Below are 24,981 nucleotides of genomic sequence, written 5' to 3' on the forward strand. Positions count from 1 at the left end.
TCCGCTTTCCATGCTAGCATGGGTTGGACGATTTGACTGAGGACTGGTGAAACCGGATGGCAACACCAGGCTCCAGTCTGATTTGGCAGAGTTTCTACAGCTGGATGCCCTTCCTAACGCCAACCACTCAGAGAGTGTAGTGGGTGCTTTTACGTGTCACCCGCACGAAAACGGCCACGCTCGAAATGGTGTCTTTTATGTGCCACCCGCACAAGCCAGTCCAGGGGCACTGGCAACGATCTCGCTCGAAAATCCTACAGGAGCCAGTCAGGCGGTACTGGCAACGGCCACGCTCAAAATGGTATATATATATATATATATATATATACACACACACACACAAGAAAGTGTGTGTGTGTATGTGTGCATGTATTTCTATATAAGTTTGTTTGTTCTGATTTATTTCACAGGTGAAATTGTCAATGAAAGAATGGACATTGTGTCGGACAGAATGACAAACATTCTTATTTTTTATTTTTACATTAATTAATTAATGTAGTTGTTTTGTTTTATCTTTTAGACGTTTTTTGTATTTGGGATGGTTTCAACAAAAGAAAAGGAACAACAACAACAACAACAAACACGAACAAATGTAAAAGACAACCACAACAACAGGTAGAGTCAGGTTCAGATGTCTTTTAAAGAAACCAATTTCTTTCTGTTTCCTTCCCCACCCCAAGAGAATTTCAAATTCTAAAAATGAAAACATAATTGATGACTTGACAGAAAATGTTCGAACAACATTGTGTCTTATACACTCAGGTTAAATAACTCAAACTTTATAAAACCATCTATTATTATTATTATTATTATTATTAGCACTACAAACAAAATGTCTCACTGGAAAATGGGATTCTAGCAGCTACTACTAGGCCAGCAAAGTTACTAACATTGTCGACTGACTTTCCTAATTCTTTAATGAAGTAGACATGATTACTAGCCATGGAATAATGGACTTTTGAACAAAAGTTATGTAGCTTATTCAAAGTTTTTAAAACCAATTTCACCGGAATCTATAATCCATTGAACCAAAATGACATTCTGTAGCTTTATTATAAACTAGTTTTGTTTAGCCAGTCAGCTTTGCTGAAGGTTTTTGCTAGTGTTTGTAGGAACAACAACAATTATTATTATTATTACTATTATTATTTTGTCTTTGCACAGCTTCTAATGCTGGAGATGTCCTATGGCGTCAGCTGTTCACTACCAGAGAACTAAGGTAACACCCCTTATTATTATTATTATTACTATTATTATTTTGTCTTTGCACAGCTTCTAATGCTGGAGATGTCCTTTGGCGTCAGCTGTTCACTACCAGTGAACTAAGGTAACACCCCTTATTATTATTATTATTACCTCTGCCTTATTGAAGGCAGACGTATTGTTTTCAGTCATGTTCATTTGTTTGTCTGTGGACAAGATATCTCAGAACTACTGGATGGATTCGGATGAAACTTTCAGGGATGTTTGGCCTCGTCACTAGCACAAACTGATTAGATTTTGGGATCGATCCGGCATGGGACAAGGATTCTGGATTATTTTTCCTGTTCTTTTTTACTTAATGTTTGGGAGTGGTCAGGTTCATTTTTAGTATTCTCGTTTGTGAGAGCAGTCGAGTTTATTTCAGATATTCTCATTTTAAAGATCATCTCTGGCTAATCGTTGAGAGGGCATTGGTGTTGCCTTGGCAGAAGTTTGAGCTCTCTGAGTGCTCTTGTTATTATTATTATTATTATCAGTATAAAATGCTAAGCTGGCAGAATTGTCAGAACGTCAGAAGAAATGTTTTACATCATTTCTTCTGGTTCATTATGTTTCCAGTTCAAATTCCGCCGATGTCAACTTTGCCTTTCATCTTTCAGGGTTGATAAATAAAGTACTAGTTGAACACTGGGGTTGATGCAATTTGACTTACACCTCCCCTAAATTGTTGGTCTTAGACCAAAATTTGAAGCCATTATTATTGTGTGAGAGAGCAGCGCATGCCATCAAAGAGACACTGGGACACAAATATACAAAGCCCAATATACCCATCATCACTACCTGTCTGATAATGGTACACCTGGAACATACATCACAACCATGTGTGCATGACATGGTGATCTCATATCAAGATAAACAGCAGATGACCTTGCATGTGGGGCCCAGTTAGAATTTTCTTCAGGTCAAGTAGCTCTTCATGCTCAAAAGGTCGCCGAATAAGGTTTATTTAAGAATGATGAACAAAACACCCATGTTCCCAGGGGTGAATTATTCAAACCATAAAGAATTCCTTTCGACACATGGCTATGATGCTCTCTCACTACTCTTGCTCGTGATCAGAGATGTACATCATCATCATTATTATTATTATTATTATTATTGAGGTGGCAGAATCATCAGCATGCTGGACCAAATGCTTATTGGCATTTTGTCTAACACTCTTAGCTCAAATTCCATCGAGATTAACTTTGCCTTTCACCCTTTTGGGGTTGATAAATTAAGTACCAGTGAAGCACTTGGGTTGATGTAATTGACTAGATCCTTCCACCAAATTTCAGGCTTTGTGCCTTCAAGTAGAAAGGATTATTAAAGGCGGTGAGCTGGCAGAATCGTTAGTACACCAAAGAAATGCTTAGCAGTTATACACCTCAGAAGAGTTGCCTTATTTGTTCACAGTCCAGTGAACACTAAGGAACTAAAGCAGTGGTTAGCAGCAACACAAGACATGTAGCTTCTATTTGTTTTTTTTTTTCTTAGCTACAAGTCTTGGAGGGCCACCAAAGTTTAGGAGCAGTAACTTTAATCCACAGAACAAAGAAAAAAAGAGATCCTAGTTAATTGATGACAATCGAAAGAGCATCAAGCAAAATGCTTTGTTACCACAAGGTTACATCTCTATGCTCTAAGTTCAAATCTCACCAAAGTCAATAAAGTAAGTAGCAGACACAGTACTGGAAAAGGGATTAATATAAGCAACTAAAACCTCAAAGTCAAAGCTGTAGCATGGGCATAGTTCAAGGACTGAAGAGAGCAGAAGGAAGAATAAAAGAATCTGAGAATGAGAAAATGGATGTTAAACTGAAAGAAAAAAAAAGGCAAAGTAAAGAAATTCATTAATAAATTATTTCATTGATTCTTTTTTTGTTTTTTTTTACTGCTTCTTTGTAACGTTCCAAATACTTACGATTCTGCCAGTATTCCTTTCGTTCCTGGAACTTCTGTTTTTTGGTTTTCTGTGATTGGTTTTTTGAATTTTTAAAAGATTTGTTGGAATTTTTGATAACTGCATCAAATACATTTGCATTCAAACCAGCAAAGATGTTGCTCTCCATGATAACTGGTCCTGCATCAGCCTGTAACAAACAACAAATAGTGTTGATGTAACTCACACATACACAGAAACCCAAGCAGAATACACATCTGGTTTCCCCCATCCCTGTCATCCATTAACAATGAGAAAGAGTTGCATTAAGATTTGACTGGTACTTTTTGTAAATGAATAGACTAGAACAGTATAGAACAGAATCCACAACTTATCGTCTAATCCAGGAATCGAACCCTCCATTTTAGGTTTGTGAACCCAATACATTATACACTAGGCCATGAGCCTTCTATGCATAATATATATATATATATATATATATATATATATATTAGTGTGTGTGTGTGTGTGTGTGTGAGTGAGATCTTGTTTTAATATTGATTGTTTGGGCCTAGGAGAGATGTGACCTTGCTTGGAAACAGGTGAGAGTTGGCGAGACAGGAAGTGTATCTGATCATAGAAAATCTGTTTCATCGCTGTCAAACAAGTGTATGTTAAATGATAGCACACATACATATTTTATATATATACACACACACACATACATGTATGTATAAGTTTCATGGGCACAGAACATGAAACCTTAAACAATAAGAATCAACCTGTTCTCAAACAGCAACTAAATATGGTGAGTGCTACTAGCTTTTACTTGTTCACACACTCATGCATGTACACACATACATGCTATCAACTATGTTTATTTATATCACACAGATAGTAGATAGACATACAAACAGACAGACAAATAGACATACATACATACAGACAGACAAATAGATAGATAGATAGATAGATAGATAGATAGAGGTATGGTTGACTGGTCAAGTAGTTCACTTTACAATCATGAGGTGCAAGGTTCAACTCTTCTGCATTACACTACATAGAAGTATCTTTGGATAAAAACCAAACAAAGCTTTGTAAATGGAAGAAACTAAGTAGATGGAAACTACATAGAAGCCTGTAAGCTTATTCCAGTAAATTAAAAGGACCAACCTTATCATATATGGAACCACACTAATACTGCTTGAAGATTATGTTAGAGGTACAAGAGTGCAAGACCCAGTGAAATACTCATCCACCCACAGGATAATTCAAGGTGGTTCCTTTGTTTGAACAAGCAGAATAGTCATTATCAAAACTGATCCACTTACTTTTATATGTATATACATGTGTATATGCATACACACATTATACATCACTCTCTCTCTCTCATATATATATATATATATAACACACACATACAGTGTGAAATATAAAGTAACAGTATAAAACTTCATTGTTCTTTTTTTCCTTTCATTCTTTCATTTCCAACTCGTATTGTAGTGGCTTTCTGAATCACAGTTAATTATTTCACAATGATTCAATTAAACTAAACTACTCATATGTGTGTGTGTGTGTGTGTGTGTGTGTGTATATATATACACATACATACACACACATTTATGTATGTATGTATACAGAGGAAAAGGTGGAGTACAGGATACAATACCCTACAAAATCAATTTATTATTGATTAATAAATGAGCTGCTTGTGTGAAATCTGCATCTCTTAACCTTTATCACTGTCTATTTCTCATCTCATGTACCCCTTACCTCCCATGGTGTCTACTCTTGTCTCACACTGTCTCCCCTTACACAAAGTATTTCAAAACCCTACACTGCATAACCCTGTCACTCACAAAACGCTATACTTAGTAATATCTCCCTCACTATCTACCCCCCTCCCTTCATCTCCCACACTATCTACCCACCATAATTTCCCATGCTATCTACCCTGTCTCCCACAATATATCTCATTCTCACATTACCTACCTGTCTCTATCCCCTACATTACCCACCCACAGTTTACCTCCATTTCCCATCCTATCTACCCTGTCTACAAGACTATCAACCCTTATCTCTCCTCCTCTCTCCCAGACTATCTACTACTCCATCTCCTATGCTATCTTCCCCTCTTCCATCTCCCATGCAATCTGCCCCTATATCCCACATTATCTACCCCTATTTCTCATGCTATTTACCCTGTCTCTCTCACTATCAACACTTATCTCCACTCCTCTCTCCCAAACCATTTACCCCTATCCCTCCCTCCCACAATGTCTACCCCATCTCTCTTCCACTCTCCCTTACTATCTACCCCTATTACTCACATCTCCTCCACTATATACCCTAATCTGTCATTATCTACAACAACTTTTCATACAATATAACCCTATGTGGTTTGCTTTCTACAGCTTTGGTTAATTCTGTTATTTTTCTTTTTCCTTGTCATTCCAATGTCATATTTGAAATTTCACTTTAAAATATTACAGAAATGTTACTTTTCTGTATTTTTTTTTACTCTCTCTTCCTTTTCTGAAGACTTTCATTTACTTTGAAGTGCAGATTCTTCAATACAATACAATTAATGTGATGTGAATCAAGTTCATAACAGGGACACATTGTAATGTATATGGAATTTACTTTAACTTTTACTTGTATGTATCATCTATAATTAACAAAACAGAAGTTTGTAAATGACACACAGATACACAGACATAGGAACACATATATGTGCAGAAATATGGAAATATGTATCTATGTATGAAAAGGGTATGCACCCGCATATGCAGATTCATACATATAGATACATACTCACACATGCTTACACATATTTATACACATTTATATATAATTGTACATATACACATGCATACACATATATACTTATACACACACACACATACATATATATAAGCATTTATCCATGTACGTATGTATATCCACTAATGTTATCTTTAATCACACTGATGTCTTTTTAGACACAAAGACAACAAACAGGGCAGGCAGTGCTGACAGGCACCATAATTTAGCATGGATTTCATTGTGGGAAGAGAAAGAATCTATGTGGTTAACGAATCAGCTAGAAATAATAGCCAAGTCCCCACCCTAAAGTCACACCGAACCATTTTAAAATAAAGAAGGCCAGATGTAGCTAGATATTCCCAAAAAGATAGGCTGGACAGTTGGAATAATTTGATCATAGATGTATGTTGGCCATGTTTAACATGGGGTTAAAAACAACGACAGGTTTTTGTAGTGAATGTAAGTATAATACCATTTAACCTTGATACACAAAGGGTAAAAGGAAAAGATTCTGTTAAAATGCAAGCAGAGACAGAGCTTTTGAGCATGTGTATGACGGTCATGTCAACAAATGTAAAACGTGTTAGATTATAAATAACAGATGTTATAAAAAGAACAGAGAAAGTAAAACATTAACATTTACACCATAATGAGCACTACTTTGGGAAAAAAACTGTTCATGTTATACTAGAGATAACTTAGAGTCATAATTTCAAATAGAATTTTAGAATTATGGCAAATAAATGTAAAATTTTATAGACATTGTGCCTCTACATAACATTTTCATGTCTATATTTCTCTATATGAGTTTAAGGTTGATGTAGTTAGAGCAATAGTATTTAAATTCCGATACCTTTGCTGCTAAAAAACTTGCTCAACCTTAGAAGAGTGAAAGCTATTTTTGTTGTAGCGATTCAGCCTGGGGCCAAAATTGTTTTTTTTTTTTGTTTTTTAATGGTTTAGTCAAAGGTGGAAGGATAGTGGGCATGACCCTTTGCAAGGCCCCCGAGGAAGCTATTCTCAGACTGCAGTTTTGGCCTAAATGCTTGCAACAGAAAGTGAAAGACAAAGTGCAAGTGTTTGTGATGAGAAATTCCTTTCCTTTTATTTTTTGGTGGGTGGGGAGGGAGACCCTTTACAGGTCTTCCAACACTGGTAGAGGGAAGGAGTAGTTAAGGCTCAAGCGCTTACAACAGAGTGAGCTCTGCCAAAGGAAATCAAGGTGCAGATGGTGGTATTAAACCAGGGAATGGATTAAGTCTCCTCTCCATCACTCTTCTAACTATGGAATTATTCAGCCACTTCAAATACATGAGAGCAGACCTGCATATATATTCCAAACACATTTGTTCTACCAGCCATCTCTGTCTCCATGGAACCAGTTCTTTTGGACATCTATCCTTCAATTTTAATATCATCCTTTCTCACTATATTTTCCGCCAATCACTCTTTCTCTGCCACCAATTCTCTCTTGCGTTCCACTGAACTACATCTTATGACTGGCATACCTTTCCCTTCAAACCCTCTTGTATTTGCCATTATTCTTAACGACTTCTCAGATCTGTCATAAATGGCACAATTGCTCTTCACTTCCCTTTACTTTACACTCACCTCATCCATGTCATCTACCTCTGACTTTCATTTCTATCTGTCTCACTCCCCACACATGCACACTCATCCTTTACTCACCCCACAAACTGTCCCCCTATTTCTCACACCTATCTACACTTTTATCAATCATACTGTGGCTCTGTACTACTACTTACTTCCTCATTCTTGATCCATTCCTCTTCATTTCACCACATTGCATTTTGGTTGTGTTTATTTATATTCCAGATCCCTCCTCAACACAACTCCAGATCACCCAGTAGGAAGAAACTTCACACCCTGGATGGTTGCAAAGTTTACTGAAAACTTACACCTGATGGCTTCCCATTCTCAAAGGTTTTTCTTTATTTTAATAAAGAAATCGTTCACTTATCAAAGTTCAGGCTTAAGTGCAAGTAACATGCCTGTTAGTGTTTCTTGTCAACATTTCCCAACGAACTTCAGATAATCTAACATAAAATTGCAGCTGGCCGTTTGTGAATCTATTATTCACTCTGCACCTAATAGCAGTGTCTAGCTGTCCAATATTTTTTCTGAGTCTGCAGACACTAGTCTGGAGAAAGCTAATCCATTTCAGCTGTTTCTTCTCACTGCGATTGATTTTTGCTACTCCAAACTGTTGGGGAATGGTCATCACAGCACAATATAACAATATTCACTGTCCAAAAGTTGAGATTTTCAATCTCAACTAATTGTTCTTTAGCTATTTGGTCCATTGCAGATAACATTAGGTCAGCAGGTTTTCTCTCGATCTGTGTGGTTAATGTTCTCTTATGCGATTCTATGACAGTTAAGCATTGCTTGAATTTAGTTGTTTGTCTTCTTCTCACATTGTTTCTATTTCTTCATCATCAGAATCATCATTGTCATTATTTAACATCCATTTCTATGCTGGTATGGGTTGGATGGCATGACAGGAACCAGCAAGGTGAAGGGCCACACCAAGTTCCATAGTTTTTTTCTTGGCTTGCTTTCTACAATTGAGTGCCATTCCTAATGCCAGCCAGTTTACAGAGTGTACTGGGTGCTTTTTTCATGGCACCATCACTAATGCTTTTTTATGTGGCACCAACATCAGTGTTTTTACAGGCAACTAGCACCCACGCCAATGCTTTTTATGTGGCATATTGCTTTTAGGATCTCAATTCTGTTTGTTCATAATTTGTCATTGCTCACTCTTATATAATGGCAGCATGTTCATCTCAGTTTTATTGTTATTGCAATGGCCATAATCCATATGAGTGAGTTCTTTGCAGGAGAAGAATCCACTCATCTGGTCCAGTTCTTATCTGCTGTGTGATTCTGATGGCTGTGGGGATAACAGTTAATTTTTGCTCAATGATGCTTGCCTGTTGCTGTAGTCATTCTACAATGAATTTTGAATAGTTGGGGTCATTTAGATCCCAGCAGTTCCTCTCATCCTTTTAATGTAGCCTATTGAGAGATCTTTTTCCCTTTTTCCCTTTTTTCTTTTTTTCTTTTTCAGTCAGTCTACAGCCAAGCTGGAGCACCACCTTGAAGAAATTTTAATTGAATGAATTGACCCCAGTACTTATTTTCCTTTTAAGGCCTGGTACTTATTCTATCAATCTCTTTTGCTGAACTGCTAAGTTATGGTGACATAAACATGCAAACACCAGTTCTCAAGCAGTAGAGGAGGATAAACAGTCACAAAGACACACACACACACACATGTATATACAAAACAGGCTTCTTTCAGTTTCCGTCTACCAGATCCACTCACAAGGCTTTGGTTGGCCCGAGACTATAGTAGAAGACACTCGTCCAAAGAGCCATGTAGTGGGACTGTACCTGGAACCTTGTGGTCGATATGCAAACTTATTACCACGTAGACACACTTGTGCCTATCTTTCTTAGGCTTTTTGTAGAAATGATACAGGTCTTGATTCAATTCGAAGGTCCACTGAAATTTCTCAATGATAGCTCTATGACATGTGAAGTTAACCACAGACTCCAGTCTAGGCATGGCATATATAGCAGTAATTCCAATGTGTAGAGTTCCAGTTAATTTCCCTACTTGATTACTGATAAGATCATCCATAAAAAAAGAAAAAAGCTTCTTTACACAAAGAAGATAACCAATTTTTTATCAGGTTTGTATCAATGGCAAGATGAATGTGCACAAGTGTGGCTGTGTGGTAGGAAATCTGCTTCCCAACCACATGATTCCAGGTTCAGAACCTTGGGCAAATGTTTTCTATAACCTTGGGCCGACCAAAGCCTTGTGAATGTATTTGGTAGATAAAAAAAACTGAAAAGATGCCTTTGTATATGTGTCTATTTGTGTTTGTCCCCCACCACTGCTTGACAACCAGGAGAGGTATGTCACATCACATAAACTGTGATGTGAGGTAACAAGAATAATTTCATCAAGAAATGAGTATTTTCAGTCTTCAGGCCCTGGATCTGAAAGATAACCACTTTCTTACCTTAGCAAAAAAGAATTTAATCAAAAATTTATTTTCAATTGGGAGCCAATGAGACATTTTGCATAAAAATGTGATGCGACATGACATAGGAATTGGCTATTAATCATACTTTGTAACTTCATTTGGCTAAGAGCAAACTATCAGAAATTTCTAAATAGTTTCACTGAGTTGCAGACAAATAACATTAAGAAGCAATTTTTTTTCTCCATCTAGATTTCTTAAAAATCTCTCCATAAATATGGCAATAATTTGTAGGATAGTGCAGCCTATAAATGCTGCCATGTTTTAGTTTGGTCACTACTATGACTTGGTTTGGAAAATTTTTGAAAAACTCCACAACTATTTAAAACATGAGGGATAGATTTTTCTCAAAACATTAAGTTTTGTTATCTCTAGTTCAAACTTTAAAATTTCACTTCATGGTTGATGTAAGCAGAGAATTGCCAATAATGGCTGTTACACAGTTTCCGTTCACTAAACTCACTGACAAAGATATGGTTTGCCTGGAGGATAATAGAAGACACTTGCCCAAAGTGTTGCATTTGCGAAGCAAACTTCTTAACCATTCCATCGTTCCAGTGCGTAAGCCATGCTTGCAAACATGCAGACAAATAAACACTTTACTCCAAAATCAAAAAGAAAATCTGATTACCTTTTCTGTTTCAGAATTTGTGTCTGCAGGATTACTGTCCGACTTAACTGCTGAGTTATGAAAACGCCATCGTTTGCACCCAATTTTGCCCATTTTTAGATCTACAGGAAAGAAATAAACAAATAAAAAGATTTTGCAAGAAGAAATTGTAAAAAGCTGTGTGTGTGTGCATGTGTGTGTATGCATGCTTATATGAATATATATATATATATCTATGTTTCTGTATATGTGCTAGTATCTCTCTACAGACACAGACACACTATATCTATATCTATAAATTCTTAGATCAAGTAATCTATGAAACAAGCATTGAGGCTACAAACTGTTTAAGTAGTCATATTTCTTATTCATTCCCTTGAGCCACATTGAAAAATAGTTGCCTACTGAGGTCGTATTTTATTCATATCATGTAGAGGCTGTCTGACACATGACTTCTGTCAGACCAGTTTATAACTCTCATTTTCTTAAAAAACAAAAAACAAAAAAAAACCCCCAGAAAATTGCATATATACACACATAACATTTTATCATTATTGTCATCCTCATGATTATCACCACCACCACCACCATTTCTATTATTGCAGCAACCGCCATTATTATTATTATCATTAATATTAAGAAAATGCAAATACACCACGAAACTATCCATTTAAGCAGTCTTTCAAATTGCTAAATTGACTACTCGGAATTCCATCGCATGAAGTTTTTCTATAGCTCTAGATAAAGATCTGAAACAAAATTTATATCATTAACTTTCTTTATCAAATAGTCAGTATTCACAAGTCAAAAGAGAAAACATTATCCAAGAAATTGCACAGATACTTTTACCAATACTTTTCAATACAACGAAGCTAGCTTCAGATCAATAACAGCCTACTCTTATTTTCAATTCCAAAAATAATTTTAGGTTCATTATATATTGACTTTCTCGCTAAAGAAACATTATTACTAATGCTATGGGAACGATGGACAAAACGCTTTCTGGTGTTTGGTTAAACCACTAAGTTCTGAGTTCAAATTCCCATGAAGATCAACGAAATGTATGTGTGTATGAAAGAGGAGTGTTGATAACATCAAGTACCAGTCAAATACTGAGGTCAATACAATTGACTATACTCTCCATCATGTTCATAGTTACCATCATTTAAACTCTTTAGCATTTATATTACTCTGACAAATGTAATGCTTGCTTATTCACATTGTTTTATATTAATCATATATTATCTAATAAATTCGATATTTTGAGGATGTAATCGTTTCTTTTCAGAATGACATTGTAAGATAGGTGTGAGAGGTAAGGTCTGGGCAATTTGAAAATTATAATGTGTAAAATATTTGGAATGGATATGGCTGGTTTTAAAAGCTAAAGGGTTAAAATCAGGTTTTCCATGCCTAGAAATTTTCTATGGTCTAATGGTCTTCCTCTTTCTAACCCTTGCCTCTTTTCAAACAAGGTAATATTTCTCCTAGCCCTTCAAACATGAACAGTACAATGGCCAGATGTATTTTCATGGAATATTGATAAAATTAACATCAATGTTTATATGATGTTAACATTTGTTTTCAATTAGTGCAAGATGTCAAGACCAATTTGAAACAATGACAAAGTAGACATTAAAATGATGAAGATTGTACACATTCACACACACACACACACATTCTATAGACATTAAACTCCTGACATCAACAGGAAACTTCTACAAAAACAGTGATACCAACAAGCTCTATCTACAAAGAGATGAATGAAACAAACTTGAAATCAGTGCAGATCATATATATATATATATATATATATATATATATATATATATATATATATATATATATATATATCTCATTGTGATCACCATCATTATCATTTAATATCTATTTCTATGCTGGCATGGGTTGGACAGTTTGACAGGAGCTGGCAAACCAGAAGACTGCACTATGCTTCCTTGTCTGTTTTGGCATGGTTTTTATGGCTGGATGCCCTTCCTAGCACCAACCATCTAACAGAGTGGATTGAGTACTTTTTATGTGGCACCAGCACTGGTGAAAAATGTGGGTGGAAAACTGGAACTAGGCACTCTTCTGTGCAAGAAATAAAGTTTGACCTCATTTTACAAAGAACTTTCCATTTTCACCACATCTGTTTATCTTATTTCAATTTTTTGCATTTTGATAAATAGATTTTCCTGATTATTCTTCCTATAATCTTCGAGCAAAACAACATTTGTACCTCAAGCAGTGATATATAGAACTCAATGATGCTATTTACCATTATTTGTAAATAATTTAATTAAGAAATTGATGCCCAAGGAATCAGTATCTTGTAAATATAAGCCAATATGTGTAATCAACTTAACAGTATTCAACTTACAGGCAAGTGAAAATGACATTACAGCAAGTACAACCCACATTGGCAATATACACCAACAATTATTATATCAGCAAATTTAATTCAAATCCATCCAAATTCATGCAGTAGTTATATTTTGGTGAATTTTATACAGGACTATCAGTATTTCATCAAAATCTCTAGTTTTAAATATGATTGAGAAATTTATGTAAATAAAGTACTTCAGTTAAAATTGTGTCCTCCAGAAAATCTTTTACAATCATTTGGAGAGCTATTCTGCACGATCAAAAACATTGGTAGAAGTGCATGGTCAAAAACAGCATATTTCAAACACGCCATAAATTAACCCCTAAGCATTTGGATTATTCTGTCAAATGTTAATCATGCATTATCTCAAAGCTTTGAGATTTCAATGATGTGATTGCTTATTTTTAGAATGACATTGTAGAGTAAGTGTAAGAGGTCAGATCTGGCTAGTTTGAACATAAAACGGCCAGTTGAAATGCTAAAAAGTTAATTCTAGAAAAAGCAGAAATCAAAATCAACAATATTTTTCTACTCTCAGATAAAATTTAAAAATCTCTATGAAAACAAATTTTAAAATAACTTTAAATAACATCAATATGGAAGCAAAAAAGACAGATAGCAACCAATTTAGCAGTTTGGTCATCAGAATAAGTACCAAGTTTAAAAGAGAAAGTATTGGGATTGACTAAAAATTCCAAGGTGTGTCCCAGCATGGCTGCTGTTGAATGACTGAAACTAGTAAAATGATAAATTTTACTTTCATTATCATCATCATTTAAAGCCCATTTCCCATGCTGCCATGGGTTGAACAGCTTAACAGGAGCTGGTCAGCCGGAGAGCTGTCCAAGTTCCAATTGTTTGTTTGGGCATGGTTTCTATGGCTGGATGCCCTTCCTTATGCCAACCACTTTATGCAGTGTGCTGGGTGCCTTTTACATGCTATCAAGCGTGGGCGTTTCCATGTGACACCAGCACAAGTGCAAATTACGTGGCACTGGAAGAAGTGCATATTACGTGGCACCCAGCACCTGCAAGACAAAAACCTCTCAACGGGCAGAAGGAGTGGGGCAATGGCCATAAATGACATGCCAGTATGTATGGAAGGCCGTGATTTTACTTAGCTTGACCTATCTTCTGATGTATAGCAAATTGCCAGAAGTCATGGTCTTTTGTCATCTCTTCACTGAAGCCCAGCATCCAAAGACCGTTTCTCACTACTTCCTGATTCAACCCCTTCCACAGGTGCCCTCAACAATTAGAGCATAAAAAACAATTTTACTAACAACTCATCATTACATTTTTGATGATATTATCCTTACAGTTAGACTAACATCAACCCTTTGATCAATAGGTTTAAATCCTTATGTGTTAAGGATGATTGTTGATATACCTGATTTAAAAACTAAAGATAACTACTCTTCCAGTTCTGAACGACTCTTAATGGATGTACTCAATTTCACAGAAGGTTTCCTATGCACTACTACTTTTGAAATTTATTCTACAAGCTAGAAAATTCATTTATTTCTCAAAGAAGAGAAAAACAAAACATTCCTTTCGATTTGAACATAGAATCAAATTAATCTCATTGTTAGATTATAGAAAATTAGAGTCATAAAAGCAATAGCAATGCCGACAGCAATGAATAACAATGGTAATGATAATTCTTTCAGTGTTTTATATAGCTGGATGCCTTTCCTATAAGTTTTAGTTACCATGTATGGCACACAATACCTATGGCACCTATGCCAAAACCGAATACCTTGCAGAGATCAATCTTCACTTTCATTCTTGTAAGGGCAGGTCTGTGTGTGTGTGTGTGAGGGGTGTCAAGAAAATAAAGTTCAAGTACTAAGATTGATTTAATCCACTGTCCTTCCACTAAAACCTGTGGCTTTATGTCTATTAGAAATCAACATTTAGTCGCTGTAATAATTTTTATTCTTTTACTTGTTTCAGTAATCCAACTGCAGCCATGCTGGAGCACCTCCTTAAAGGGTTTTAGTTGAAGAAATCGACCCCAGGACTAATTCTTTCTAAGCCTAGTACTTATTCTATTGGTCTCTTTTACCGAACCGCTAAGTTATAGGGACACAAACACACCACCATCAGTTGTCAAGTGATGGCAGGGGGGGTGGACAATCAGACACAAACATATACACATGTGTGTGTGTGTGTGTGTATATATATATATATATATATATATATATATATATATATATATATATACATATATATACACACACACACACACACACACACATAGACAATGAGCTTCTTTCAGTTTCCATCTACCAAATCTACTCATAAGGTTTTGGTCAGTCCAAGGCTATAGCAGAAGACACTTTCCCAAGGTGCCACATAATGGCACTGAACCCAGAACCATGTGGTTGGGAAGCAAACTTCTTACCACACAGACACGTCAGTGCAATGGTAGAGAAATTCTATCACTAATTTCCATATACTGAAGATCACCACATCTACTGCCGATTATCGTTTGTTTTCTACCAAGAATAATTATTCTAAGTTCAGAAATAGTAATGAATGTGAAAACTTGTGTGAAATTGAAGAATTTGAAAAAAATGGTTGGGTGGTGGCATTAATCCTTAATGTTTAAATGAATGAAGTGACAATCTTCCATGGCAGGTATTTAAATCAAATAATCAGAGAAGAAGTATTATTCTATTACTTCTGAATGAAGTCTCACAGCATCAAGTTCTATCTTCTCCATTCTATGTTAGAAGTGCATAGTGTGGTAGCACAGGGTTCAAAAAGTTACCATTCTGCAACATGCTTTCGCAAAATACCAGAGATTTGCATGGAATACATGTCAAGCATTCAAACAACCCTTGGACATTCTATGTCCTACATCACAATAGAAGACAAATATGAAGAGAAAGGCATCACAGTCTCTCCTTCACCAAATAAATACCAGCCATGGAAGAAAAGCTGCAGCAGCTTTGAAGCACTGATGACATTAATTCAACATGGCCATAGCTGGGACCATTAAATGAGTATATACAAATATACCCATTTTCCTCCTTTTTATTGTTTTGCTTTTCAGACCTCACACAAATTACTGCTCTAGCTTACTATGTCTGAAAAGTGGACAACTGGAATTCCTTCCTACCAAGCAACATTTTCTTTCATACAGACGTACAAACTGAATAATAACCATATCAATCTGGGAGGACATGTAAATGTTATGAATATGGCCTTCCTCTGCTTCAGTAAACAGGAACCACAGAGCATACTTTACTGCCAACTGTAGCAACCAGCCATTTACACTAAAGGCTGGTAGAATGTGGTGGGCCAATCAAGTTTCTGTCTTTCATGCTAATGATTGAGGTTGTGGCTATTTAATCCTAGGGTTTGCAACAGTAACCATCCCTTCTTTTACTCAAACAGACACAATCCAGTGTATTACTAAATTTTTTTTAAATGATAGGATTTAACCCTTTCGTTACTGAATTTATTTTGAGATGCTCTGTGTTTCTTTCAATTTTAAATTTAACAAAGAATTTAATAAAATAACTTAGTTATCATTAAGCTAGTGTTAGGAACATAAATTGTGACTAAGATTTAGTGGAAGATTTTAATTCAAAACTTATGAAAACAAGACATTTGTACTACAGAGCCAGAGGTGGTTTCAGCTGGGTTGGTATCAAAAGGGTTAAGTGCATATGTGTAAATGGTTGTGAGTATGGTGGACAAGTAATTTGCAAGGCAAAGATCCTTTGGGAGGGGATGTGACATTGGAGGTGCTCTTGTTCCAGATGATGAAAGGTTAGCATGTGACAGAGAGACAAAAACAGATGTCTTACTGTAGAGATACATAGTTAGAGTGAGAGAGAGAGGGAGTGATGAAAATTGAAGCCAGAAACGGGTGTGCTGCATGTTAACCAGCCTGAGGGGTAGAAAATGGAGAGAGAGAGAGAGAAAGTGGAAGACTGCAAGAGCAAGATGGAGAATGGAAAAAAACAGGAGAGAGCTGGCGATGAAGTGTCAATCATTCAATCTTCATAATTCCATGCCAGCCAGCTGAAGAGCTACTCAGGCTATTGGTTTTCATGACTGGATGCCCTTCCTAATACCACCGGCTCTATAGAGTGAACTGGGTATTTTTATGCAGCACCAGCATGCGTGCTTTTTATATAGCACCAGCTTGCAAGATTAGGAGCACTCAGTTGAAAAGGAATGCATTTTACTTAGCTTGACATGTCTTCTCAAGCACAACAAACTGTCAAAAGAGTCAGTCCATTGTCATTACCTCTGCAAGACCCAATGTCTGGAGAGCCTTTCTCATCAATTCATCCCATGTCTTCCTGAGTTTACCCTTTCCACACATTCCCTCCACAATTAGAGATCAGTACTTCTTGATGCAGCTGTCCTTATCCATATGCATTACATGGCCATACCAGCACAGATCATCTATGATGGAGACCATCACTTCAACAACAAGCATATAGTAGAAAGCAGTAACATATATAACAGCCAACACAGCATCTCTTCCCCAGCAACACAACAAATGCCTAGTCTATGACTGCATTGGACAACAGTTATATATATAATTATCATCCACTTTTCCATGCTTACATGGGACAGATAGAATTTAAGACAGATATTACTTTATGGTCAGGTGCCTTTCTTGTCGAAACCCTCACTTATTTCCAAGTAAGGTAATATTTCCCCATAGCCAGACTGGTATGAACATTTGTATGACTATGATGTACGTTTAAATTGTCACAAGATGTTAAAACAAAGATACACACACATACGATGGGCTTCTTTCAGTTTCCATCGACCAAATCCATTCACAAGACTTTGTTGGTCCAGGGCTTAATAGTAGACAATCTTTTTTCCAGAATCGTAATCTCCGTATTTCGGCCAAAACAATTTTTCAAAACGGTAAATATTTAAGAAATTGATGGGGGACGGGGGTGGGGTGAGTTAAAATTTTGAAATGCTTTTTTTTTTTTTTTTTGCAGATTCGGAAAAAAAAAAGTCCCAAAGGGGGTGTGGTCCATGATCTTTACCTCCGCCACGTTGTCAACACGCGGAATGACAAAGAAAAATAAGATAAAAAGCAACATCATTTCAAATTTTTCAGAAACCTTCTTTGGGGATTTCTATCAAAGAATGTTCCCTAGACGTCTTCTTTATATATGACCAGGTACAGTAGACAAGTAAAACCCCTCACAGTTTTAAATGATCAGGTTAAGCGAAAATGCATTTTATTTGCATTTACATCTTCATTCTTCAAAGAAAAATAGCAATACTAAATGTTTTTTATTGTTGAATACACGCAAATTTCATTATTTTGTTCGTATATTCTACAGGGTGTCCACAAGGTCTGGGTACATGGAGTAAATAAAATCATAACATAAACAATTACATATAAGAAATAATAATTTCTTAAAGTATGTGTTAATCCCCATGGACCCAGACTTTGTGGCCAACCTGTATAAAGACAGTCAAACAACAGATACACGTGTGAAGTTGAACCTCGCACGAAACTCATACGTGTTTTACGTAACAAGTAGCTCGAAAACCAAAAAAGTAGAAATATAAATTATTGATTTTTCTTTGTGAACATTCACCCTATATTAATATATAAACAGAATATCGAAAAATATGAGAAAATATAACTTTACCAGTGATTATTATAATTACGTCAAACGACGACTGCAAATGTACACATGGAATACTGTAAAGCTAGCTGCCGTTTATTACTTCCTTTTATTAGTATCGAAACAGTCAATGCCCTAGTGACATAAAGTTATAATAACTTTAAAATGGAATGACTTCATGGATATAATGTTATTAATGATAATATTTAAAATGAAAAAGCTATAAAATACTATCCATAACTGAACTAAGGGTTTTGTCTTCGATTTTAATAGAAAATACGAAACTACACAATCATTATTTGCTAAGGTTGTGGTTGCCAAGCAACAGTTAATGCCAAGCAACAGTTAATGTAGTAATTGTTTTGTTATAAAGTCACAATTCACCCAATCAATCAGTTAATCTCAGATCGATGAATAAACGAATTTTTAGTATTTGTTATTTGCTTTAGTTGAAGTATTATCATCTCTGGATTTATTACATATATTGAAAATATTTTCGAAATTTGGAAGATTTACGTGAGTACGACGAAGATTTTTTTCCCTCCAAATTACTTGCACTTTTTTAATTTTATGGAACTTTTTATTCTGACAATAACGATTATTTATTATTACATTTGTCATCATCATCATCGTCATCATTTAAATTTTACTTACTCTGGTCGATTCTGTGAGAGCAGACAGCAATCTGTTGTCAGAGGTCTCACAGGGTCTCTTTCCGAAACCCATAAGCTTTGCTACTTGGATGTTAACTTAACGTGGAAGACACTCAACCCCCAAGCACCAACCTGAAAATCCTTGCTGTCCCCATTAGAGCAGTTTTTTGGGTTTGCTCTGCCCTCGTGTCAGTCCCAATTTCTCCAACTATTATTGTTATTATTACTATGGCAGCTCCAGGAGAAACACTTAGCGGTATTTCATCTGCCGCTATGTTCTGAGTTCAAATTCCACTGAGGTCGACTTGACCTTTCATCCTTTCTGGGTCAATGAAATAAGTACCAGGCAGCTGGGGTTGATGTAATCAACTAGTCCCCTCCCCCAAATTTCAGGCCTTGTGCCTATAATAGAAAGAATTTTCTTCTTCTTCTTTCAAGGATGAAGATATAATTGTAAATGCAAATAAAATGCATTTATGTACTCAAAATGCATAAATATTTATTAGCTGGTCATTTAAAGCTTTACTTGCTTACCCTAACCTGGTCATTTATATATACTGAAGACATCCAGGAAACATTCTTTGATGGTTAGAAATCCCCAAAGAAGGTTTCTGTACAATTTGAAATAATGTTGCTGACATGGGTTGGATGGCCTGACAGGAACTGGCAAGGCCAGAGGCCACAACAGGTTCCATAGTCTGGTTTGGTTTGGTTTTTACAGCTGGATGCCCTTCCTAATGCTAACCGCTTTACAGAGTGTACTGGGTGCTTTTTTATCATCACCAGTGCTTTCTTTATGTGGCACCAGCACTCATACCAATGCTTTTTGTGACACCCTGGTTTTAGGATCTCCTTTCTGTTGTGGTGGGCAGATCTTCTTGAGTACAGCAATACACCACAAGCATTATCATTCACCATCACAACCTCTAACTTGTATACTGCTGCTGCTGCTGCTACTACAACTACTACTACTACTACTACTACTACTACTACTACTACTACTACTACTACTAAGGTGATGAGCTGGCAGAATTGTTAGCACACTATATGAAATGCTGAGCAACATTTCTTCAGACTGTAAAAACCTTGCCAAACTGACCTCGCCTGTGCTTGTGCCACATACAAAGCACTAAGTCTACTCTACTGAGTGGTTGGTGTTAGGAAAGGCATCCAGCAGTAAAAATCCTGCCAAAAGAGTTACAGAAGTCTGGTGCAGGCTTCTGCCTAGCCGGCTCTTGTGAAACCATCCTACCCATGCTAGCAGGGAAGGTGTTAAACAATGATGATGATATATATATATACATATAAATTTAACATGGGCGATTATTTCTTGTCTTGGGTGAAATTGCGCAAAAAATCACACAGATGTGTAGAATGATCCAGTGGTGATGCTGAGCTTTGTACTTTTCATAGTTTCCATGGTCACCGAGATAATCTACTATAATAATACTCTTGTGTTTATGAATGAGAAAGGAAGGGGTGATAGATGAATAAGGAAGGAAGGGGTGATGTCATACTTGGTAGTGTATGCTGAAAAAATAAATCAAACAGCATTTCAACTGTGTGAATATATGTGTGTATGTAAAAGGGGGGTATGTGAATGTGTGTGCGTGTGTGCAAGCGCAATGGAAGTGGGATGGTTCATCTTTGTTCGCTTAGTATTTGGGTTTATTATTTGATTTGGTTGGGGTTTTTTTTTGTTGGTCAGTTATTTTTTAGATTTTGACAGAAAAAGTCATTCTAAAAATGTTTTTTAATGTAAGTGTGCTCAAACAAGTCAAATGCTTACACAAAGCAGGTTTTACAACCACATCATCCAAACTGACCGGGTGAAACTGGGCTTAGCTGCTAGTATATATATATACTAGCAGCTTGATTGTTTATGGAAGACCAGCAGTCATCCATGCATACCAGGCTCCCCTCTCCACGCCACTGATGTCATCCAAGGAAAAGGCAAAGGCCAATACAGCTTGGCACCAGTGATATTGCAACTCATTTCTACAGCTGACTGAACTGGAGCAAGATGAAATAAAATATCTTGCTCAAGAACACAAAACACAGCCTGGTCCAGGAATCAAGCTCACTACCTCATGATTGTGAGCCTGACGCTCTAACCACCAAGCCATGTGCCTTCACATACATACACATTTATATATATATTCGAAATGCTTAGTTTAGAATAGGGGCAGCTGATGAAGGAAATATTCTCTATGTGGCCTGTTTGTTTTCTGTGCTCTGTTTATGTTCTGTTTTTCATTTTGTCCACGTTTTTTTGTGACGTCCTGTACCCAGATATGCATCTATATGTACATATAGATGTCGGTATGTACATACATGTACGTACATATGCATATACTCACATATTATTTGTATTATTTATATATATATATATATATATAAAAACAAATGGTAAATGAGTATATGCATATATACGTACAGGTATGTGCAGACCGACATCCACCTGTATGTATAGGTGCATATCTGGGTACAGGACATTGCAAACAAAACGTAGACGAGAAAACACACAATGCACATATATGTATGTTTGTGTATATGTATATATGTGAATGTGTGTGTGTCTTTGTGCTTGTGTTTGTCCCCTCATCATCCATCACTTCACCCCTATAACGTGGCACTTCAGCAAAAGTGACTGACTGAATAAGGACCAGACTTCAAAATGAAATCCTGGGACGAATCTGTTCTACTAAAACTGTTCAAGGTGCTGCCCCAACATGGTTGTAGCCCATCATCTAGAATAAGTCAAAGGAAAAGGTAAAATGTAAAAGAAGATGTCAGTGGAATGCTCAGCCACTTGCATGTTAATCCACTCACTCACCCATCCATCCATCCATCCTTCCATCCATCTGTCCCTCCATCCATCCATCTATTTGTCCATTCATCCATCTGTTTGTCCCTCCAACCATCCATCAGACACTTACATGCTAATTCACCCATCCATCCATCCGTCCATCCATCCGTCCATCCATTCATCTATCCATTTGTTTGTTCATCTGTCTGTCTGTTCATGCATCCATCAATCCATCCACCCATGTCTGTCCATTAGACTTTCCAGATAGATTCCGTGGTGTGACCAGCTGAGACTATGGATATCATCCAACTACAGGAGCAGGTAATTCAGTTGATATCAAACAGAAGAATCCTCATTGTCAAATGACTGAGAACAACCTTCCATCCACTATCTCTTTCTAGCTTTCCTTTTCTCTTACCCTTTCATTCTTTTACTCATTCACTTTCCCTCACTCCCTCCCTCTCTCCCCTCTCCCCCTTTCTTCTCTTGCTTGCCTTCTATTATCTTACTTCCTCTTTCCTATTTACATTGACTTAGTTTCACTTTCATTATATTTGTTCTTTTCCATCCTTTCCTTTTTTCTCTATCTCTCTCTTTCCCCCTTCCCCATCACATTTTTCAATCTTCTCTTTTTCTATTTCTTTACATATAACGGAGGAAAAAACTCCACAAAAAGAAAGAAAAAAAGGCATCTTGTGATATTTGGTTACTTTCTGTTTTCTGTCTCAGTTGAAATATCCCATGGGGGTCATATTTTTGCCTTTCTCCAGAGGTCGATATAATAATATAGCAGCCAAATAGTAAGTTCAATATTATCGGCTCAGACCAATGACTGAAATCACGGTAGAATAGCTTGCTACTTGCTAGAGAAGAAAAATACCCTAAAGCAATAACACTGAATCAAATTTTATCTCAGTAAGTCAGTGTACTTAAAACATGTTATCTCACAAAAGATACAAGTCTACTTTCCTTTATCTCATATATATGTGTGTGTGTGTGTTTGAGTGTATATATATATAACTGGCATTAAATGATGATGATGATGATATATATATATATATATGTGTGTGTGTGTGTGTGTTTGAGTGTATATATATATATAACTGGCATTAAATGATGATGATGATGATATATATATATATATATATATATATATGTGTGTGTGTGAAGGTGCATGACTCAGTGGTAAGAGTGTTGGGCTCACAATCCTGAGGTTGCGAGTTTGATTCCCAGACCTGGCTGTATGTTGTGTGCTTGAGCAAGGCACTTTATTTAACGTTAACCCAGTTCACTCAGCTGTAGAGATGTGCTGCACTGGCATGTTATGTTTACTCTTGACAAATGTTTCCATGGGAATGTTTCCCCAGGATTCCTTGTGTTAATGATTGCATATATATTCAATAACGGTTTCAAATTTTACCACAAGGGCAACCATTTTGGGGGAGGGGATGAGTCGATTACATTGACCCCAGTGCTTCACTGGTACTTAATTTATCGACCCTGAAAGGATGAAAGGCAGCACCAACCTCTGGCTCATCAGCTCCAGTCTAACTGTCAAACCCATGCCAGCATGGAGACGATGATGATGATGATGATATACATATATATATATATTATATCATGCTAGAGTTAATGTAGCCATTAAAGCACACACAGAGTCTAGACTATTGTTTCTATTTCTAATTTACATCATAATATATGTTTTTATATCATATGCTATGTCCATAGTTTGGCAAGTTACAGAAAAGCAAGAAATAGTTCTCATGTACATCTACAAAGAACTTATAATGCCTATTAATACAGCCAATCCTGCTTTTTGTATTGTGGATAATTGCATAATTTGATAGATTGCATAACTTTTGAAAACACTAAGCCATTTAGCATAAAATCTTTGTGAAATTGGTCATGTACATTAAAAGAAAAGAGAAAAAAAACAACAACTTAATTTTACTTAATCACAAATGATTTTCTTTCTCTGAGTTGAGTAAAAAATAAATTGATAAAACACTGTGTATTATGGGATTTTTATTTGATCTAATAAAAAGATGAAGTTATTCTGGAAGTTTCCATTTTCAAAACTGATACCAAGAGAGTAAAATGTAATTAAGATGTTCCTACCTTCTCAATCAATTTAAAGACTATCAAAGCAAATTTTTTTTCAAGAAATAAATCTTCATTGTAGATACAATTTGTCAAAGAAAGATGATGGGTGGATATAAAGCTGTGAATAGACAGCCAGCTTTGTGTTAATTTCATTATCATTTACATTAGGTAGTGATAAACCCAACTGAAAATCTTTTTAACTGACATGATCCTAGTTGTTGTTGCTGAGTAATTCAAAGTGTGTGAAAGTAAGCGTTGGGGTACATGAATCTGGTTATGCTTTGGTAATTGAAAAAAGAAAAAAAAATCTTCCACTGTCAATCCACTTCTTATTTACAATTCATATCTTTCTGTCTCTAGCTTCATGTATGTCTATCATTTTCTATCTCTCTCTCTCTCTTTCTCTCTCTCTGTTCCACTATTCCAGAAAGTAATGGAATGATATACTTATGTACACACACACACTCATGCACACAAACATCCATCCATACAGACACACGTACGCATGTATGTATATGTATGTATGTAAATATATATATATATATACATATATATACATATATATACACATACATGTATACATATATATATATATATACGTATATATATATGTGTGTATATATATATATACATATATATATATATATATATATATATATATATATATAAACCTTTCCTTCCTCCATTCAACCCTTCTCAATTTTTAGAGATGTTGTCTACCCTCTCCCTCTCCCTCTCCCTCTCCCTCCCCTTGATACCCTCTTGTAAATCCCCCACCCACC

At 36.1% G+C, this 24,981-nt stretch overlaps 2 protein-coding genes across 3 annotated transcripts in view; one reads left to right on the forward strand and one right to left on the reverse strand.

The window, feature by feature from the left end:
- LOC106867312 (rho GTPase-activating protein 26) overlaps nucleotides 1-18,753 on the reverse strand; it is a 98,464-nt gene extending 79,711 nt beyond the window's left edge. For both annotated transcript variants that reach the window (XM_052971010.1, XM_052971011.1), the window contains exons 1-3: nucleotides 18,659-18,753; nucleotides 10,640-10,740; nucleotides 3,167-3,335 (exon numbers count right to left, since the gene is read on the reverse strand). In XM_052971010.1, coding sequence (XP_052826970.1) covers nucleotides 3,167-3,335; nucleotides 10,640-10,732 — 262 coding nt within the window. In that variant the 5' untranslated portion in view covers nucleotides 10,733-10,740; nucleotides 18,659-18,753. The remainder of the gene's footprint in view (nucleotides 1-3,166; nucleotides 3,336-10,639; nucleotides 10,741-18,658) is intronic.
- Nucleotides 18,754-18,978: 225 nt separating this feature from the next.
- LOC128248904 (cilia- and flagella-associated protein 65-like) overlaps nucleotides 18,979-24,981 on the forward strand; it is a 217,453-nt gene continuing 211,450 nt past the window's right edge. The window contains exon 1 of the mRNA XM_052971189.1: nucleotides 18,979-19,150. The gene's annotated coding sequence lies outside the window, so the exon portion shown is untranslated. The remainder of the gene's footprint in view (nucleotides 19,151-24,981) is intronic.

Source organism: Octopus bimaculoides, chromosome 10, assembly GCF_001194135.2.
Source record: "Octopus bimaculoides isolate UCB-OBI-ISO-001 chromosome 10, ASM119413v2, whole genome shotgun sequence".
Classification (NCBI taxonomy): Eukaryota; Metazoa; Mollusca; class Cephalopoda; order Octopoda; family Octopodidae; genus Octopus; species Octopus bimaculoides.